Source organism: Symphalangus syndactylus, chromosome 19 (assembly GCF_028878055.3).
Source record: "Symphalangus syndactylus isolate Jambi chromosome 19, NHGRI_mSymSyn1-v2.1_pri, whole genome shotgun sequence".
NCBI classification, from domain to species: Eukaryota; Metazoa; Chordata; class Mammalia; order Primates; family Hylobatidae; genus Symphalangus; species Symphalangus syndactylus.
The window spans coordinates 92,465,492-92,486,336 of NC_072434.2; the positions used below are offsets into that span (position 1 = coordinate 92,465,492).

Here is a 20,845-nt window from a genome sequence, read left to right on the forward strand (position 1 = left end):
CCACTCCACCCTGCAGGCCCCTTTCTACCAAACCCTCTCCTGGCACCCATCACCTCACACACCATGGCCCCATGAGGCACCAACTCCTCCCCTGCTTCTCTACACTTGCCCTGTACATGACCACCCTGGCCATGGGGCCTTGCACCCCCCAAGAGCATGCATAGCACGGCTCACTCAATCTGGTCCTTCACCTCCCTTCCCTGACCACACCATCTAAAAAGCCTGTCGCCTAACCCTGCTCTTCCCTCCCCCAACCCTTGCCTCATCTTTGCCCCTTTCTCTTCCTCCAGCAAGGACAGTAGATGTTAACTGTTACATAAACTACTTTATTTAAATAAAACCAGGAAAGACCCTTTCCCCCTTACACACCAGCACATGCACGCACGCACACCCACACCCTCCCTCCCTTTCTGCTCTCTGCCCGTGGCCACCTCAAACCCCGAGGTTCTCATTGTGACCAACCTCCCTCGACCTGTAGACCCCCGTGCAGAGTCCAGTTGCCCACTCATCCCGGTCGCTGGCAGAACGTGGGCCTAGACAAGAGCACTCCATCATCCTGGGGTGGGTCAAAAGGAAGGACCGGTTCTCCCAAGGCACCCAGATCTGGTGTGGCTTCCCTACAAACTGGGAGCACTGCCAGGCAGCTGGAGCTGCTCCCTGCGGAGGGCAGAAATTTTCACCCCAAGCCAACCCCTCTCTGTAACAAAGGAAGTAAGAGAGTTGACAGCCAAGCTTCAGTGTGCCCCGAGGGATCCTGCAGTAGGTATTGTTCAGTTTGGAGAAGAGCAAGGGAGAGCAATTGAGCACCAAATTCCCTAACCCCACCCTGCAGGAGGGTGCTGAGTCAGTTCAGCATCCTCTACCCAGAAAAAGTAAACACAACTGTGCAGCAAGAGTGAGGGTGGGAATGACAGGGGCCTACGCCTTCAGGACCTCATGATTCACCCCCAACATGGGCCCTGGTAGGGACCCACTAGCACCTTGGCAATGTTGAGGACCAAGCCCAGTGGAAACACCACACCCACAGGAGCCAGTCTGGAGTTGGTGACGCTCCCTATGTTGACAGTGGGGTTGGGTTTCTCTCCCTGACACCAGCTTCCTGCAGGTCCTGTAAGTTCTGCTTTGGGGCACACATCGCAGGGTGCCTCAGGTCAGGAAAGGTAACGCTGAAGGGAAAGGTGGTGTCTTCCAGAGGCACACAGTACATCTTACAGGTTACACACAGGCAGGCTGGAGCAGGACGGGGGTGCAGGGCTCAGCAGCACACCTAGGGTGCCCTCCAGAGTTGCCTTGGGAATGGGGGCGGGGTCGGAAACCAACGGGAGGGGTGACTGTCCATCCCCTCCGACGGGAGTACTCAGGCCCAGCACCCATTTTCTCTGATGAGCTTCCCAGTGCCTTCTAGACCAAGTTCCCTGAGGGAAAAAGCCAAACAGATGGAAAGAGAGGGGGCAGAAAGGGAAAGCAAAGGGTCAATGCCCTGCAGACTGGGATGAGCTAGCAGGGAGAGGCAGACAGAGCGCCGAGGGCAAGCCTTCTGAATGGGTAAGGCAAAGAGAGCTGCCTGCTGAGGGGAAGCGGGAGGCTGTGAGAACGCCAGGGCAGGCACAGAGGACTCGAACACAGCTGGCCTCTCCCAGGGAAGCACTGGAGAAGGGGACCTTCGGGAAGACAAGGCCCCAGAGGAGAGGGCGTGAGAAGACTGTGGGCCCCAACCGGCCCGTGGTAGCAGATTCAAGCCAGGAACCCCGGCCCCTCGGCTACAGGCTGACGCTGCGCTGGTGCCGACCCCCACGGACTCCGCCGTCGCTGCCCCGGCGCCCTCCACTCCGGGTTCCCAGCTCTTGGCCGTCCAGACTGACGTGGTCCGAGAGGCCTCGCAGGTGCTCCACGGAGTCGCATTTCTGCAGGTCTGAAGCCACCGTGCGCAGGCTCAGCAGACTCAGGGTGTCGGTGTCGGGGGCGGGGCCGGGCCCCAGGCTGCTGCCCTCCTCCAGCCCCGCACCCTCGGCCCCCTCAATCCCACTGTCTCCGTCCTCTATGTCCTCAGGTCCTGCTTCGGCCCCCACAGGGGAGGAGCGCCGAGGGCCCAGGGGGTGAGGAGGCAGACCCCCGCGGCGCCGCGCGTGAATCTGCTCGCTGATCTGCTCCAGGTTGCGAAGGGCCACGGAGTAGCGTGTCTTGGCCTGAGCTACCTGCTGCTCCAGTTCTGTCACCTTGGCCTTGTGCTCCTGCAGAGGGAAGAACAGAGTAAGGCGACCCATGGGGCACGTCTCCACCTTACTCAGCACTCTGCACTGAGGTCTGAGGGCCTGCTCTCCAGAATACCTGGACAGCTGGCTCAGCACCCACCACAGACCCACAACACCCTTCCCTGCTCCACCCGCTCTGCATTGTTCTTCCCCAGCAATCCTGCTCCTGACCTGAGCCCCACCTTCCACAGCCTTCCTCTCAGGCCTTCCTCTCCACCAGCTCCTGCTCCTCATCCTCTCCCGACTGTTCCCTTTCACCCAATGGCTGGTTCTTCTTCCCCATCCCGGATTTCCACCAGTTCTTTTCCTCTTGTTTACCTCCCTTCTTCCAACTACATTCTCGCCATCACCAGCCCCCGTCACCAGCCCCCATCCCTGCCTCTCACTCCCGCAAGGTCATTTGGAACATGTGTGCCACCACCCTTCCCCACCACTAGCCAGAGGCCTCACCCTGGCCACCTCACCAAGATGGCCCAGAGAGGCCGACCAGCATCCCCTCCAGCCTGCACCCCCACCTACCCATTCCTCCTCCCCCTTACCCACTCAGCTACCTCCAGGATCTGGCTGAACTGGGCCTTGAGCTCAAAGTAGGGGCGGCTCTTGCCGATGGCCCTCCGGAGGGTCTTCTGCAGGGCTTGGACCCGAGCCTCAGCCTGTTGGCACAGCCGAGTCACTCGCTGGTGCTCCCGCTCACCTCGAAGCCGCTCTTCCTCCGCCTCATTCACCTGGCCCAGAGGACACATCACTGAGCCAGGACCCATGCTTCAGTCTCTGGCATCTGCCCCAGGCTGCCAATCTGAACAATGCCCTGGGGGGAACCCAAACAGGAACATCCTCTGCAAACCCCCAACTGTGTACAGAGCCCGAGACACGCAGGGGAACACACGGTCTGTGAGCCTCAAGAGAGCTTATTTCTGTCTCTCTTGGATCTGCTGCCTGACCGTCGAGGACCACATCACAGGCACAGTGCCTCTGAGCCACCTCTTCCCCATGTTCTTGCCTACTGTCACCTGCACCACTGGCTACTCAGCTTTGCTGCTGCCAGGAAAGGGATGCTGGTGCCCACTCAACCACTTGAGAGCATCAAAGGAATGTCTGTCAGCACATCACACATCTGCAACAGCCATTCTCTTCAAGGAGCCCTCAGCGCCAATGGTTAGGGATCTGGGAATGAGAAGAGCCTGTGTGGGGAGCCACAGACGTACACTGGGTTCTCCAGGTTTCCACACCCTATGTGGGCACCGTCCAGGACAAGTGGGCCAAGGTTGGATGGGGCTCTGGTGTGCTTCTGCTCAGGGTGTTGTACAGTTGGCCCACTTGTCCTGGTAGACAAAGTGGCTGGAGCCCTTACCTGCTTCCTGTTCAGGTGTAGCTCTAGACTGTACACTGTCCCCTAACCCCTCCCCCAGTGCTCTGTGCTCTCGTTTTCATGAGCTCTAGAGTAGAAGTGAGGTGCCTGTTCTGTGCGAGGGGCAGATGAAGAACCACAAGCCACAAACACCCCCTCGAGGAGCTGACACCTGCCCTGTGCAAGCTGAAGGTGGCAGACAGGGCCAATGGCAGAGATCCTTCCGCTCCCCAGTCCCCTTTCAGGAGCTTGGAAATGATACATAAATTATACTTCAAAACTTGAGGTGTATTGTCAGGGCTCAAAAGCAGGAAAGGGGGCAGATTCTGAAAACAGAAGCGAGGAGTCACACAGCTAAACATAACAAAATGTGAATGTTGAATCCTGAGTATCCACCAGGGATGAATTCTTTGGGTTAGTCCCACACCTGGAGGCAAACGTTCAAGAAGAACCCAGGATGACATTCTAAGTCAGAGGGAAATGGAATATGGGAAGCATTGGAGGCCAAACAGAACAGAAAACTAGGAACAGGTTTTGCCTGAAACAGAATCAAAGTTGAAAGAAGGCTAGAATGGAGGAAAGAGTGAGGAGGTGAGGTGATAAAGACATAGCAAAGGATGGATGAGAACCAGCGAAGGGGACCTGCTGGCACCGCCCGGCTCACCTTGCAGGTAGCATGGTTCAGCATCTCCTGCCACGTGGGGTCCAGTCGGTTCTTGTCAGCCATGACGCCCTGCTCAGCCACAAACACCATTTCCCGAGCAGCGTTGTGCATGCTTACGGCCCGCTCGTACCGCAGCGCTGCCTTCTGTGTCTCCTGCTGAGCCTGGGGGAAAAGGGATATCAGGATGGGGAACGCTGAGGGACCCCAGCTGCCCATGGAGACCCGTAATAGATGTGAGGATAAGAGAAGGAGGAAGGCCTACTAGCAATGTCGGCTTCATTTTCCAAACTGTGCTGAGGATAAATGCCAGGGAAGCAACACTCTATAAAGAATATTTCATAAGGATATGGACTAGAAGAAATAAAAATTTTGCCAGTGGAGGGTAGGTGTGTGAAATCCAGCACTCCCAAAGGCTGCTAGCCTTTTGCCCTAGGGAAAACAAAGGAAAATACAAACCATTTTAGTGTAAGGTGGTTAGCAACATAGGCAGAGTCTTACAGAAAAGATGACCTTGAGACCATCAATTCCATGTTCAGCAGGCAAGCTGAAGGAAATAATCAGACAAGTGCACAGAGCCAGTCATCACCGCCATACCAACCAAGCAAAACACGAAACAAACCTAACTTTTCAGTGATAGGACATTGGTTAAATAAATAATAGTACATCTAAGAAAATAAGCTGGGTGCAGTGGCTTCTGCCTGTGAGCCCATCTACTTGTGAGGCTGAGGGAGGAGGGTTACTTGAGCCTAGGAGTTTGAGGTTACAGTGAGCTGTGATCACACCATTACACACCAGTCTGGGCAACAGAGCAAGACCCCACTTCTTAAAAAAATAAAATATTAATCAGTCCTTTAAAATGATGGCTTGGATATATAATTATTGACATGGAACCATGTCATAATGCTAATAAAAGAACAAAATAGCACATACTGTGTAATCCCATTTTGGCTGGATATACACGGACGCGAAATATGATTAACACAGCACACATGGTTGTCTGTGCTGTATTAATCATATTTTTATTTTCTATACTTTATGATGCTTTCATGTCTTGGGGGACCTTGCTGGCCAAGGACAAACTGCCCCTTCCAGGGCTAATTCCTAGAGACAGTAAACTCCCCTGTAAGTGTGCCTTTCATATGCAAACCAACCAACTAATCCAAAGCCTGGATCCCCAACTAACCCCTTTACCTACTTCTCCCCCACCAAACCACTACTTCCTTTGCCCTAAGTCATCCCAGGGCCAGGTACTAGACAATCAGAGGCCGCCCCTATAGCCCAGGGCCTAGCAAAATTATCCCAAGCATCCACTCCTAAACTTATCCAAACTTGCCCACCCTGCCTCACCTACTCCTTTCCACAAAAACCACAATAAGGCTCTGCGCTTTGCTTTCTCCTGCACTTCTTCTGCCTCCTGAAGGACCGTGGTTGCTTCCCAGTATGGCCCTGCATGGCATGGTATGTCCCCTCCTCTTGGGAACAAACTCTTCTTCCAAGGCAGTTGTCTCTGTATCTATCACCTCACCATACAGGATGACAGCAAATCCCAGGAAACAGAATGCATGAAACGTGCATGGTAGGATTTTGGGTGATTTTTGTTTCTTTCTTGATTTATTATGTTTTTCCAATGGTGAACACATATTATTTGTTAAAAATAATTTGTTACAGAAAAAAGGGATGTGGGATGGGGAAAAGAGTGAGGAATAAGCAAAGAAAAGATTCAGAAGAGAGACACGAACCAAAGGGAAGAGGAAATGGGCGCAGATGAAAACAACAGGATGTTAGAACGGACTGACATATCTGATATACCCTAAAGCCTGGTTCCTGATACGCAGAAGGCACTTAAACATTAGCAGGGCTGAACTAAATGTTCTCCCACACCCACCCTCACCATTTTATAGACCATGAGCCCAGAGCCCACGGTGGTAAAGGAACCTCCTGAGCCCACAGAGCTGGTTCCGACCAGCCAGGTCTAGCCCAGGGCTCTGCCCTCAGGGTCCGGGGTTTTGTCTCTCACTCCATATAGAGACAGAAGAATCCAAGGCCAGGCTCAGCATGTAGCCTTCCTCAAACGTGGTCAGCCAGCCATACCTCCTTAGCCAGCCGCCGAGCCTCGTAGTAGGGCCGGGCTTTCTCGATGCAGCTCCCCAGGTGGGAACCCTGTGTATTCAGTTTCCTCGCCGACTCCTGAAGGATCCTCCGATAGGTGGTCCTGGCCTCCTGGAGAGGAAAGGCACATGTTTGGGTCCCAGCCCCTCTTGTTTCTCAGACACACCCCTCCCACTGCCACTGCCTCCATCTGGGAAAGAGACAGATGGAGATACCTCCAAGGACCAGCCCAAGCACATAAGGAAAAGGACACTCACATCCAGCTGTAGTTCCACCTGGTTGATCTCCTCGCTGGCCTGGTTCAGGTGCTCCAACTCCTCCTGCCACAGAGAGGGGTGGCAAATTAGTGCAGTGGAAGGAAGTAGCCTCGAGTGAACCATGCGAGGCAGGAGCAACACAGAGAGAGAGAGCCCCACTTGCCCAAGGAAGGGAGATGAGATGCTCAGGAAAGGAAAGAAGATATGGAGATTGCCAAATGCTTTCTTGTCTATCAGGGACCTGATACATACAATCTCATGTAATCCTCACAACTCTACCTTGTACTGGGTAGTAAAACCCCAGTTTCAAGGATGAAGAAATTGAGGTTTGGAGAATGCAACACTAATATGCACAACGTGAAGTTGTGGTGAGCCCTCACTCTCTCCATGAGATTGCAACACTTCCTCAAACTGAGGGAGTCTCCTTGGACCTGAAGGCTCGCTCTATGCGAGAGGGTGGCCACCTGGGCCAGGGCAGGGCCACTCAGTCAGCACATGTTTACTGCACACTTATCACCTCTCGGGACCGTGAGACCTGAGAATTCAGGACATAGAGGTGGCAGCTTACAGCCTGTAAGGAAACCCAGCAAGTCAGCAGCAGATCCTGGGCAGTATGTGCAGCCTTGTGAGGGGTGGGTGTGGGTGCCCTCTGGGCAGCAAGGTCAGGATAGGATGCCTGGAACACTTGCTCCCCAGCTGGAAGGACTTCATAGACACAAAAGTGCCAGTGAATGACTGGGCAAGGTGGCTCATGCCTGTAATACCAGCACTTTGGGAGGCCGAGGCAGGCAGATCACCTGAGGTCAGGAGTTCGAGACCAGCCTGGGCAACATGGTGAAACCCTGTCTCTATTAGAAATACAAAAATTAGCTGGGTGTGGCAGTGTGCACCTATAGTCCCAGCTACTTGGGAGGCTGAGGCAGGAGAATCACTTGAACCCAGGAGGCAGAGGCTGCAGTGAGCCAAGATCACACCACTGCACTCCAGCCTGGGCAACATAGCGAGACTCTGTCTCAAAAAAATAAAGTGCCAGTGAAGAACAAAAGGCCAAGGAACCAAAGGGGAGCAGGTACCCTGCGCAGACAAGTTGACAGGTGAGAAGGTCAGTAAGGCTACAGCACTATGGGAGGTACTACCAGGACTTTTTGCAATGGCAAAAGGGTCTCTCAGAGCCTGGTGCCAATGTAACGACAGCCTGGGGGAGCCAGGGAGACAAAAGTGGAAGCTGGGGCGGGCGTGGTGGCTCACGCCTGTAATCCCAGCACTTTGAGAGGCAGAGGTGGGCAGATCACTTGAGGCCAGGAGTTCGAAACAGGCCTGGCCAACATGGTAAAGCCCTGTCTCTAGTAAAAACACAAAAATTAGCTGGGCGTGGTGGCACACACCTATAACCCCAGCTACTTGGGAGGCCGAGGCACGAAAATGGCTTGAACCCGGGGGGCAGGGATTGCAGTAAGCCCAGATGGTGCCACTGCACTCCAGCCTAGGCGACACAGTGAGACTCCATCACAGAAAAAAAAAAAAAAGGTGGAGGCTGTCTATAGTATTCCAGGTGGCAGAGGAGAGGGCAGATCCCAAGGAAATGCAGGACACAGAATCACAGGGGCTTGGTAGATGACTAAGATCAAGATCAGGAACGTGTATAGAGTCCAAGAAGACTTTTGGCCTGCTTGGGCAATGCGTGACCGCAGGTCCCTACAGGGCAGATCCTGTGGGAGGGAGGGAGAGTCCTGGGGAGAAGTCGCTGGACAAGCTGGTCTGAGTGCCTTCCTGGCCCCTGGAAGGACTGGAGAGAGAAGCAGTAGAACCATCCAGGGCTTTCCATGAAATGGCAGAGAGCTGAGGGGGTACTGGCCTCAAGTCATCCTCCCTTGGCCGAGAAAACACAAAAGTTCCCAGAGCCCCTGGTGAGCTAAGGACGCTACTGGGGAGCAGTGCTGGTCTGTGCCAAGGGCCTTGTGCCAGGAAATACCTGCTGCCTAGCTATAGGATTTGCCTTCACCAGCCCCTGCTGTCTCTGGACAGGAGGCTGAAGAGGCTAGAGGGACCCAGCCCAGCATGTGCCTGCTGCCCAGACCCATGACTTGCATTTGGCAGTGACGCCACAATCACTTCCCATTCATATGGCCCCCACTCACCTCATTCGGGCCTTTCAGCAACCCGGTGAGGGAGTCAGGCTGACATGCACAATCTTCCTTTTAGTCTCTTCTATCCCTTCTATCCTCCCCCCACCCCCTGCCTTGATCCTGAAAAGATCTGGGTCAGCAGGTAAGAATACAGGAAATGGTTTGACATGTTAATTACATAACAGGAAGAACACAAAGGTAGAAACCTGTAATGGAACGAGGAATGAGGATATGAAAATGCACACACCTACAACAGTGTAGACCCTGCCTAAGGAGGGCCACAAATCTGGCTCTAAACTAGGGGTGTCCAGTCTTTTTGCTTCCCTGGGACACACTGGTAGAAGAACTGTCCTGGGCCACACATAAAATACACTAACACTAACTATAGCTGATGAGCTAAAAAAAAAAAAAAAAAAAAAAAAATCGTGGCCGGGGCAGTGGCTCACGCCTGTAATCCTAGCACTTCAGGAGGCCGAGGTGGGCAGACTGCCTGGGCTCAGGAGTTTGAGAACAGCCTGGGCAACATGATGCAAAACCCATCTCTACTAAAATACAAAAAGTAGCTGGGTATGGTGGTACGCACCTGTAGTCCCAGCTACTGGGATGGCTGAGGCAGGAGAATCACCTCAATCTGGGAGGCAGAAGTTGCAGTGGTCTGAGATTGTGCCACTGCACTCCAGCCTGGGTGAGAGAGCAAGACTGTCTCCAAAAAAAAAAAAAAAAAAAAAATCGCAAAAAAATCTCATAATGTTTTAAGAAAAGTATACAAATTTGCATTGGGCCGTGTTCAAAGTTCAAAGCCTGGGCTGCATGTGGCCTGCAGGCCATGGGTTGAACAGGCTTGCTCTAAACTTTCTTGAAGAGACCTGTTCAACAGAAACTTAACAGGAGCTGCACATGGAATTTTTAATTCTAGAAGCCACATTTTTTAAAAGTAAAAAAACAAAAAAAAGAGTGAAATTATAAAAATACATTTAACCCAATATATCCAAAATATATTTCAACATGTGATCAACATAAAATAAGATTATTATCCATACTTTTACTTTTTTAAACTAAGTCTTCAAAATCCATATGCACTTGACTCTTAGGACACATCTCAACCTAGACAGTGGCATGTGGCTCCTGTGTTGGATAGCGAAGGTCTAGAAGTTGTTGTATTTGGGTAGATGCATCTACAGTGTCACACAATCCAGAGTCCATAAAATAACAACCATTCTGGAAGAACAGGCAGCCAACACAGCTCAGGGCCCCAGAGGAGGCATAGGGTCAGCACCAACACTACGAGACACATAGAACTCCAAGTTTCACAGTGCCTTCCTAACAGAGACATCACCAGCAACTGACACGATCACCCTAACAGGCCCTAAAAAGGCAATGTCTGTCAAGGTGAAAGGCAACCTATCTCCCTGGGGGCCCAGCTTCCTGGGGCTTGATGTGGCCTACAGGGGCTTTTAGGCTATCTGGGAGACGAATGACCAGTTCTTTCAGCACCTCCTGCTGGAATATTCTTTCTCAGCTCCTTTGCATCTGATAGATGAGAAACAACCAGGCAGAAAATTAGTGACAGACTTGGGTCTGGATCCAGGACCGACCTTTGATCTCACTTTCCTTCCACTGTGACCAGCCTCCTGGGACTGAGGACACCATTGGAAGGACATCTCAGTAAAGAAAGAAGGGCTGTAATCTAGGAAAACCACAGCCCAGGTAGGAAAAGGACAGGGATTGGAAATATAACAAACATTGATTGTGAGGGGTCAGTTGGTAAAGGCCACCCTGCAATGTTCATGTGGCAAATCAAAGTACAAGACTGGATCCCCACTGGATTCCATGGCCTCAAATGCTTCCAGTCATTAACTTCCAGCTCCTGACAAGATAATCAATGGATTGGATGGCTCAGCATAAGTTGTTACTACTGTTAAAAGGACAAGAAGAGCTGTTGCTATTGGCAAGTGGCAGGAGTGGGCATTATCTTTCTATATGGGAACTAGCATCCCAGTGGCACCTCCAGCAATTTACAGAAAGCCATCTGCTGATGGGATCTGTCCCCTCAGAGTCACAAAGCTCTCCCTAACAGGACAAGAAGATGCCTGGTGAGCAAAGCAGCCTGGAGGGCAAGGCCAGCACGGGAGGGAGGGGGATAGCCCACCTAGGGGATACCCAGGGAAAGGCTGAGCAGGAATCCACTCAGGACCTGGGACGGTTTTCGGCAGTCAGCAACACATTCCATTTGGCCTGCTTCACTAGGGACTCCTGGCACTCAGCTGAAATGGAATTCGGGGAGGACAAAGTCTGAATCAACATGCATCATCCATCAGTGAGCCAGCAGCCAGCAGGGAGGGTGACCTTCCCAGGGCACAGCCATCAAATTCCCAGGATGCCAGGACACTGAATCAAAGGCATGGGGACTCAGGCTGCAGATGCTCCCACCCCACCTAGTGCAGTCCATCAAAAGACTCAAGTTAATGGTAACTGGGGCCAGGGTGATGACTGTCCTGTGAAAGCTCAACCTATACTTCTAGATGAGGTCACAGAGGTTGCAAAGTCACCCTAGAGAGTTTGGAAAGGAGCAGGTAAACGAGAGCACTCACATCTGAGGAAAGAATGCAACCACTAAGAGGAGGATGAGAAAGTCACAGAACAGACCCAGGTCCATCCTAGATCCACGCTCTTTTCCTCTTCCCTCCACTGGAACCCTCTCGGAAAGCTGAGGATGAGCCTGGAGGACTCAAAAGAACTCCACTAAGATCGTGACATGGAGACACAGCCAGCAGCCTTCCCTGGAGGGACAGCACGCTCCAGGTAGGCACCAGCTGACTTCCTTCCAACTTCCAGAGGAATCCCACCATAAATGGCCATGGAGCTGCCTGCCTGCGAAGGAACCCCAGCCCCAGGTCAAAGAGGGCCTCACCCTAAGGACAGCCATTTCTGGGAGCCTCAGAAAATACCAAAACAGGCGCTCTACCTTTGGGATATACCTGGCCCAGTGGATTTGGCTCTGACTGCAACATTAGAATCCCTTCTCACCCCACCCAGACTAAGAGAATCCATGTGTCTGGAAAGGCTCAGGTAAGGGTATTTTTGAAGCTCCCTGGTGACTTTTTATGGACTGTGGATGGAAACCCAGTAAATGCACTGAGAATCCAGAGAAATGAGCATCCACTTAAAGCACTGAAACACGTGATCAGAGCAATGTGCATGGTCTGGTGAACTGTCAACACTAAAAGGGACCTCGAAAGACAAACACCCCAGTCTCCTCCTCATCTTGAAAGCCCAACCACAGAAGGGCAAAATGCCACCGGCCTCCTCCATGAAGCGTGCCCCTCAAGCCAGGCTGCCTCTCTCACACTGCAAGAAGACACTAACTCCCTGCTGAGGTCAGAGCACTGGCCTACCCACACCTGTGTCATCAAATGAGGGAAGCTATTACTAGACCTTTCCTCCCTATACAACCCACAACATTCCACAACGTGCTGTGCAGTTGAGCAAGGGACTAGGGTCTGGTTTACCCTTCCTGCACCAGTGACATCACAAGTTCACTGGAGGCAAAGTAAATCTTATGCTACCTCAGTGTACTCCAACTCTCATAGAGCTCATCTGATAGGAGAGTCAGTGATGACAGAATGTTCTATTTCTGCACTGTCAGTATAACATTGAGGAACTGCTTTTTTTTTTTTTTTTTTTCTGAGATGGAGTTTCGCTCTTGTCACCCAGGCTGGAGTGCAGTGGCACGATCTCAGCTCACTGCAACTTCCGCCTCCTGGGTTCAAGCAATTCTCCTGCCTCAACCTCCCAAGTAGCTGGGATTACAGGCACCTGCCACAACACCTGGCTAGCTTTTTTTATTTTTAGTAGAGATGGGGTTTCACCATGTTGGCCAGGCTGGTCTCAAACTCCTGACCTCAGGTGATCCACCTGCCTCGGCCTCCCAACATGCTGTGATTACAGGTGTGAGCCACCATGAACAGCAGAGGAACTGCATTTTTACATGTTAATTTTAATTGATTGTGTTTAAGTAGCCACATGCAGCTAGTCCACCCTATTAGACAGCACAGTGCAAGTATGACTCTTCTTACTACTACCATTTGCCTATGCGGACACTGGAAAAATACATGGGAGTAGTAGAGGCCAAGTAAACAGAACACAGTGGATTCTCCTCTGCAGAAACCTCCCCTGGTGCATGGCAAGGAAGGCTGCAGGGAGGCGTATATGCACATTACACAGCCCTCCTCCGCAAGCAACAGAGACAGCTCTTTCCCAAAGTGCTATCTACAAACTATCACCAAGGAACAAGCAAAAAGAGTTTGAGAAAGAACTGTAGGCTTGTGTCAGAGCAGTGCAAGAATGAGTTGTGCAAATCAGCTAGACCAACTGCTCACTTTACAGATGAAAAAACTGAGGCTCAGAAATGTAAAGAAACTTCCATAAAAATCATAAATCATGGGGTTGGAGGTAGCATGAAACTCAGCCCAAGGCTTTTTTCACTACAGCTGATTTCCTCAGAGGATAATAAATCTGTAGAAATAGCAAGAGAAATTGGCTGTTTTCAATGCAATGTCAGGCAGAGCAGAAATAAATTACTGACTCATGCCAGAAACGAATGGCTCACCACTGCTCCATTATAAGCATGGACACAGTAGAAGAGGATCCCACACACACACACACACATATCCCAGGAACCCACACGGAGAGTGAAGGAAGAATGCCAGGCCTGGCTTTGATTTCTTCCCAACTCACTGGAGTAATCCAATAAAGGTTTGCTGACAGATAAGCCTAGGAATCTGAGCCTTCGTATGTTCTTGCTCACCTATAGAAGAGTCACTTCCACAACATCAGAGTCTTGGAGATGTGACCGGAACAAATGGCAGACTCAAGCCCCAAACATGCAGGAGCATCCTGGTCGTCTTCACCTGCCCAAGAAGCTTCCTCAGGAAGTCATTCTCAGCCAATCCCCTGAAACACTGCAACCCAGCTTTGACTGGCCAGGCATCTCTTCCACATGGAGTTGGTCTTCCTCACTGACTACCCCCAGGTCTCCTACACAAAGATCTGCCTGTCCTACCAACTAGACTGTAGACACTCCAAGGCAATAAACTGCTCTTCCATTCCTTTAGGAGACCCACCATCCTGAGGGCTGGGTATGTATGTTACTAAGGATTGGCCACAACAAAAGTTACAAATCCTTGAACATATGGGGTTTCTTTATAGATCTAAAGTTGATGCTACCTTTATAACACTGGAAAGGTCTCACTGTTTACAAGAGTGAAACACATTATCAGAGCAATGTGGGCTGCACATCCCTGGAAGGTACTGCTGAGAAGGTGAGAAAGGGGAAATGATGCTCTCACTCAGCCTCAAAACTGTCTCCCAGTATCAGTCATCTCCTCTCACACAGCATCCCTAACTAAGGTGGCAGCCCCTCTGCTTATCTGGAAAGAAGTACAACACGCCTACCCTCCACCAACCTAAAGTGTGCCTCCTCCATCTACTGCCAAGTGCCGCTTTGCTCCTTCAGTGAAGCTTTCAGCAATGCCTCCCAAGCACTAAGGCCAGGCCGTTCTCTGCACTCCATCAGCACTTCAGACACACAACTCTTTTGGAACTTGTCATTACCCTGCAATGATTTGTTGACAAACTTGTTCTCCTTTCCTGCCCCAGCAGAATGGGGACAGAGTAAGTCTAAGCCCTCATTCATCCAACACTCTTCAGGGAGGCTGGAATCTGGGCTCTCCTTCTCTCCCCGCTCTCAGTGTTCTCACCTGTATTCTAGGATCCAGTTCTTCCTCCTCTCTTGGGGACAATTTGGCCTCACTGCTGCTGCTTCCACCTCCTCCAGGCTCTTCTGCAACTGGGCTCCTAGGGACTTCATCCTCTACAACTTCAGGCCGCAGCTCCCCCTGTGGGGTCTCCCGCCCTCCTGGAACCTGTCTGAGCTCAGCCATGCTAACAGGAGGAGGGCAGAGCCCTATGCACAAGAGAGGACTGACATGCTGGGACCAGGGCCCCAGCTTGGGGCTTCCTGGGCTCTAGATGCCAGGAGAAGAGTTTCTCTTCTCAAAAGGCAGAAAAGGTGGGCACAGGAAGAACCTCACACTAGGTTAGAGGTTGAGATTCAAGTTGTCAGTGGGGTTCCTAGAGCTGAAGCCTTGTCTGTGCAAAAGTTCTTCCCTTCCCGCCACAGGGAGTCCACTATGAGAAACCCGGAGCAATAGCTCCAAGGCAGGGGGCAAAGGGGGCTTGGATCCTGGGCCGAGGCCTGCTAGGAGGAGCACCATTCGGGAGGGTGGAGGCAGGCGCCTCCAGGCTGTGGTGGCAGCTGAAGAGAGAAGGCTGGGCCTGAGCTGAGGCTGTAGGATGAGCGTCTCTGGGGAGCTGCAGAGAAACAAAGGCCAAGTATATGGTCATGTCAGCATCAAAACCGCAGCAACCAGCCCCTTCCAACTCTATAGCCTCCCAAAAACTACACTCTCACCACGCCCCCACCCATGTATGCCGACCAGTCCCTACCTCAACTTCTCTCCTTAGCCCTCAAGGACTTTTAGATTCTACTCTTCCCCGGTCCCAGCTCCTCTCGACCCAGCCCCTCCTCAACCAGCGCCTTCGAGACTTTCCTCTGCACCCCTAGGCTCTCCTCCATCTCCTGTGGTCTCCCGCTCGTCCCACCCCACCCCCACCCGGCTTTGCGATTCACCTTGTAACCCCGAGCCCCACCCCACCTTCTCTGTCCAACCCGAGACAATCTAAACCTCCCGTCTCCAATTCCACACTCTTCCGCAATCGCAAGGACCCTACTCCCGTCTATTCTACCCAGCCATGCGCAAAAGCCCCCCTCACAGCCTTACCTCAGTTTACCTTCCCGTCCGCGGAGCTTCTAGGCTGCAAACAATCTTCTCCCCTCCCTCTCCGCAACAAGCCGATCCAACCAAAAACGACCAGGCAGATCAGAAGCGGAAATACATCATCGGTGAACAACGCCCTCCCTCCCGCGCTCTCTCTCAAGCCGGGCCTCCTCGGGAGGCCTCACACGCCCCCGCCCTGCCTTCAGTTTCCGTACAAAATGGTGCCCCGCGTTGCTCAGGCTGGCCGTAGGTTGCCTCCGGACCATCCTCACCGAGGCTGAATGAAAGAAAAATATGAGAATGTGGTGCTGAAGAAAGTTAGGGTGCGGGATGGAAATCGAGAGTAACTGGTGAGAAGAGGAATACTAGATATAAAACGGAGATAATAGCCTCAGAGCGAGTAGTGCCATCTTGCTTTACGGAGCTGCGGCGGCGGCTGCCCGAAAGCCACTTCCGGCCTGGTCCACGAAGGCGGGCGCGACGCTGAAAGTGAGCTGGTAAACTTCCGGCAGTGGCTCCTGGGGCAACTCGAGTAAGGGCACTGGCGGGCTTCGCCGGCGAAGGCAAAGTGGATTTCCAAAAGTGACTTTCCTCACTCCAGTGAAGTCGGTGGAACCCTTACTAACGGCGTCTGAGCGGACGGCTCCGATGGGTAAATCCCAGTCCTCGAGGCCTCTGGACCTCGCACTTGAACGACATTTTGGTGGGGTCACCAGTTACTCCGTGAATACTAATCAGGAACTTAGTCAACATTAACTCAATTAATTCACTCGTGCACCCAAGGTCAGATGCCCTCGATGAGCAGGAGTTTGTTACATGGCATTGTGTATCGTTACCTAGGTCCATGAACGAGCGCCTGGTTGACACCTCTAGGTGTCGCTTGGTGAGGCGAGGGCCTAAGCCTAAGGGGAAGAGCTTCGTTCAGGTTTGGATGTTTTGTTTTCACAAAAGGCGTAACTTCCTCAGAGTCAACTGAAAGTTTGCCCTGCAGATGGAAAAGGCAAATGGGCTGAATTCCCCTCCTTTTTGGATCCTGTCAGAGACAACCCAGCTAGACATTGAAGCAGTGAAAAAGACTTTATTCAGTAACTGCTTACAGAAAGGAAAAGAACTGACCTCTGTTCAGTTTTGTACAGAAGTGATTGGGCATTTCAAAGGGATTTGTACAGAAGTGATTGGGCATTTCAAAGGGAGAATGAGGGAAGGAAGGTGATCAGGGCTCAATAGTGTCAGAGAAGTGAAAAATTACAGATTTGATTGGCATAGATGTGATTAGGCCAGATGTGTCTGCTAGCTAGCAGCTATAGAAGTTAAGAGTGCTTATTTATTTATTTATTTATTTATTTTGAGACGGAGTTTCAGTCTTGTTGCCCAGGCTGGAGTGCAATGGCGCGATCTTGGCTCACTGCAACCTCCGTCCCGCCCCCCAACCCCCGAGTACAAGAGATTCTCCTGCCTCAGCCTCCCGAGTAGCTGGGATTACAGGTGCATGCCAACACATCTGGCTAATTTTTCTATTTTTAGTAGAGACGGGGTTTTGCCACGTTGGCCAGGCTGGTCTCGAACTCCTGACCTCAGGTGATCCACCCGCCTGGGCATCCCAAAGTGCTAGGATTACAGGCGTGAGCCACCACGCCCAGCCTATTGTGCTATTCTTGCACTGAGATTGGGAGGTAGAGGCTCTGCCTTTCCTGACGATCCATTTCAAAGGAATGGCTCTCAGGTCCTTTAGAAGGACCTCTTGAGTTGTAGCAGACGCATAAACACCTTGAAGAGAAGAAGGAAGGATTCATAATTGTAAGCCCTTAATAAACGCCCTGAGAAAGGGAGGTCAGGAGCCTATCATCAGGTGTTGGCTAGAACAAACAGTAAATTATCCTGGTAGCATTGAGCTTTCTCAGGCAGGCATTTTCATGGGGGAGCTGGGGTTCTCCTAGGGACATGATCTTACACTGCTAGAAGGCATGCTAAAGTTTGTCTCTTAGTAACTCAGAGGTTTGGATGGAGTCATGTGCCAAGAGTTCTACAGTTCTCAGTCCATTTCTTCTATCCCTTCATCCCATGAATAACGATTTTTTTAATTGGGCAGAGCAAAATATATTCCTTTAAAAGAGGTGATTGAAAACAGATTTTTCCATTAAATTGGAGGTTTTGTTTTTAAAATTACAAAATTGATTTTTCTAATTTCAATAAGTCAGCAGGACCTTGAGTAACATTGTCTAAGTGGACAGCTTTGATGGATAATAATGCCTCAGTCTTCTACCACAGTCCTTTTTATTATTAAGGTGCCATACAAAACCATAAAAATTAAATATAAGGTGATAAACATGATTTATTTGTTGTCTACCAGTCACTTTACTTTTGTAGAACTAGAATTTCACTGTAATAACCTCATTTTACCCAAGATGTTCTGTCTACCCTAGCCTGAATTATCCAACCTTTCTTATTCAGCACTGCTCCAATACCTGTCATTCTTATACCCTATCCCATAGCTCCTTTTCTCTGTGTAATGCTTAGCAATCACAAACTGCTGCTACTTGTCACAGATCTTTGGTGGGAAAACATTACGAATACATATAATGACCAGACCCCTAGATCACATCCTGAGCTTTAGCAGCCCCTTTAAAGTCTCCACTGGCCTCTTCCAAGGTTAACTCTCACCCACTGAGACCACATGTGAATCTATCATGTATAGATTGTGATATAATCCCACAATAGTTTTTCTGCTGGGTTTGGATAATGTTTTGGGTAGGAAGAGATTGGGCGATGCTGTGCATTGATTTAACCTAAACTTGTTTATTGAAGCCAGCACAAACATGATGAATTAAAGCTTTTGTCTAGAGCAGCACTGTCCAAAAGACCTTTCTGCAAAGAAGGAAATGTTAATCAGCTCTGCACAGTATGGTAGTCTCTAGACACATGTGGCCATTTAGAACTTGAAATGGAGCTAGTGTGATTAAGAAATTGTATTTTTTATTTTAATTTAAATAGCTCTGTGTAGCTAGTGGCTCCTTTCCTGGACAGCATGTTTTTAGAACCTGCCTTTTCTATATAATTTCTTCAGAATACATACTGAACTTTCACATCTTCAATACAAAACAAACAGCCTCTCAGTCTCCACTATCGTTTGTCTTTTCTCCACTTCCTCCCTTCCCATTCACCCCTACAGTCTGGCTCCGGATGCTGCCAATTCATAGGAATTACAAAGATAAGGTCATCCATGCTCTCAATATTGCCACATCACTGACATCTGACACGGGGTTATTTCTCTCTTTTTTCTTATCATTTAGCTTCTGAGTCACCCTTGTACTGGGTTTCCTCTTCTCTGGCTTGTTGATTCATTCCGTTATGCAATATGTCTTTACTGAGTGCCTACTATGTGCCAGAATTTCAGGCAATGATGAGAAAAAGGACACTATCTCACTTCCCATGTAGGTGATAGTCTATGGTGCTCATTTTATTTTTCTTTATTTATTTACTTATTTATTTGAGATGGAGTCTCACTCTGTCGCCAGGCTGGAGTGCAATGGCACGATCTCAGTTCACTGCAACCTCCGCCTCCCAGGTTCAAGTGATTCTCCTGCCTTAGCCTCCTGAGCAGCTGAGACTACAGGCGCATGCCACCACGCCCAGCTAATTTTTTTGTATTTTTAGTAGAGACAGGGTTTCACCATGTTGGTGAGGCTGGTCTCCAACTCCTGACCTCAAGTGATCCACCTGCCTCGGCCTCCTAAAGTGCTGGGATTACAAGTGTGATCCACCACGCCCAGCCGATGGTGCTCATTTTATAAACTGGTGGGATTCAAACTAATTGGAAGACAACCCAGATACATGTTTTACCTTGCAACCCAGTATACATGTATGTGTGTAAATATATTCATTAAAAAGGTACAGGAAAAGATCTTTACCCAAATTATATGTAAAGCACATTAATATTTTATACTACTTTTAAATGCTGGTGGAGATCTCGTCTGTTGATTTCATTACCTGTTCACAGTTGAAAACCCTGTCCTAAATGTTACTGTGCCCCAGGCCCTGATGTTAGCTTCTGACCATCTCTTGCTGCCTACTTTCCCTGAGTGCCCTTACCCTAGTGCATGGCTGTAGTCCTTACCCAGGGCTACTGTTCCTTCCTTAGAGCTGTCTCCACAGACTTTCCACAGATCACATTCTGAGATCCGTCAGCCTTTGAGATACCGCTGGCCTGTCCCAGAGTTGCCTCTCTCTCAGTGGATCCAAATCTGATTTCATCCCCTTTCCCAAATCCTGCTCTTCTGACATTTAATGTTGGTAAACAGTTCTACAGTCCAGCTCTTAACCCAGGGAAAAACCTAGAAGGCACCCCCCACATTGCTTTTCATCACACTATCTCAGAGAGATGCCTTCTGTTCATCTCATTACCGTAGCTTCAGCTTAGACTCTCCTCATCTCCATCATAGATCACATACCTCAGAAGTCTTCTAAATCAGCGCTTAAAGTAGCACTTAAGCAATGATGGAAGTTACTATATTTGCACTGTCCAATATGGTAGCTACTAGTCACGTGTAGCTTTTGAGCGGGTTTAAATAGCCACATATGGATCCTGCCACAAGGATCCCTCCTAGTTCCTGGCACTAATAAACAACCAACCAACCCCTGTAGACCGACTTAATGAGTGAAATGTAAAAATATGAAAGCCATATAAAGATGTTAGCAACACTGTCAATTACTATGTAATATCACAAATCAACTTCTTAAATAGTTTTTTCATAAATTTTTACTTGTAACTTTTATTTCTGATTTTCTCACATAAGTACCCTAAATTGCCTCCATCATTAAAAATTACCTTTTTTAGGTTTTTTTGTCTACCAACATAAGCTACCTTTTTATAGTTCTTAACTTTTTTCCTACTATCAGTTATATATTTAATAAATACCACCATTAATTGCTGATTAAACATATTAGTTGACAAATATATAGTAATAGAAAGCAGATCAGTGGTTGCCTGGTGGGGAGGTGGTAGAGATTACAAAGTGGCATGAAGCAACTTGTGGGTAGTGGATATGTTCTTCATCTTGATTGTAGTGAGGCTTTCTTGAGGGTATATATATATGTCAGAACTTTTCAAACTGTACATTTCAGTGTGTAATTTGTGTATCAATTACACCTCCCTAAAACTTTTTTTAAAATCCAGTTGAAAACTTGCTCCCAGAAATATATAATGTAAAATCTACTAATAAATGTTAATGAAAGGGACAGCCTGTATTACAC

At 49.8% G+C, this 20,845-nt stretch overlaps 1 protein-coding gene across 4 annotated transcripts; it reads right to left on the minus strand.

Annotated features, from left to right (window-relative positions):
* Positions 1-305: 305 nt before the first annotated feature.
* Positions 306-20,439, minus strand: SH3BP5L (SH3 binding domain protein 5 like). Of its 4 annotated transcripts, none has more exons than XM_055234200.2 (7): positions 15,599-20,439; positions 14,516-15,128; positions 6,631-6,693; positions 6,356-6,484; positions 4,265-4,426; positions 2,804-2,977; positions 306-2,231 (listed from the first exon to the last, which is right to left on the minus strand). In XM_055234200.2, the coding sequence occupies exons 2-7, from the start codon at positions 14,696-14,698 to the stop codon at positions 1,761-1,763; spliced, it is 1,182 nt and encodes a 393-aa protein (XP_055090175.1). In that variant the 5' UTR covers positions 14,699-15,128; positions 15,599-20,439; the 3' UTR covers positions 306-1,760. The 4 variants fall into 4 exon arrangements, with proteins under 4 accessions (XP_055090175.1, XP_063470106.1, XP_055090176.1 ...); XM_063614036.1 differs by having other exon boundaries at positions 2,792-2,977; positions 15,599-15,753; XM_055234201.2 differs by lacking the exons at positions 6,631-6,693; positions 14,516-15,128; positions 15,599-20,439 and adding an exon at positions 4,527-4,693.
* Between the last annotated feature and the right edge of the window lie 406 nt (positions 20,440-20,845).

Bases quoted from the DNA above. Each gene is read 5' to 3' on its own strand.
- SH3BP5L (XM_063614036.1), bottom strand. From the start codon at position 14,698: ATGGCTGAGCTCAGACAGGTTCCAGGAGGGCGGGAGACCCCACAGGGG. The intron at 6,694-14,515 runs GTGAGAACACTG...TCTCTGTGGCAG, and splicing joins AACTGGATCCTAGAATACAG to GAGGAGTTGGAGCACCTGAA. The intron at 6,485-6,630 runs GTGAGTGTCCTT...TTTCCTCTCCAG, and splicing joins AGGTGGAACTACAGCTGGAT to GAGGCCAGGACCACCTATCG.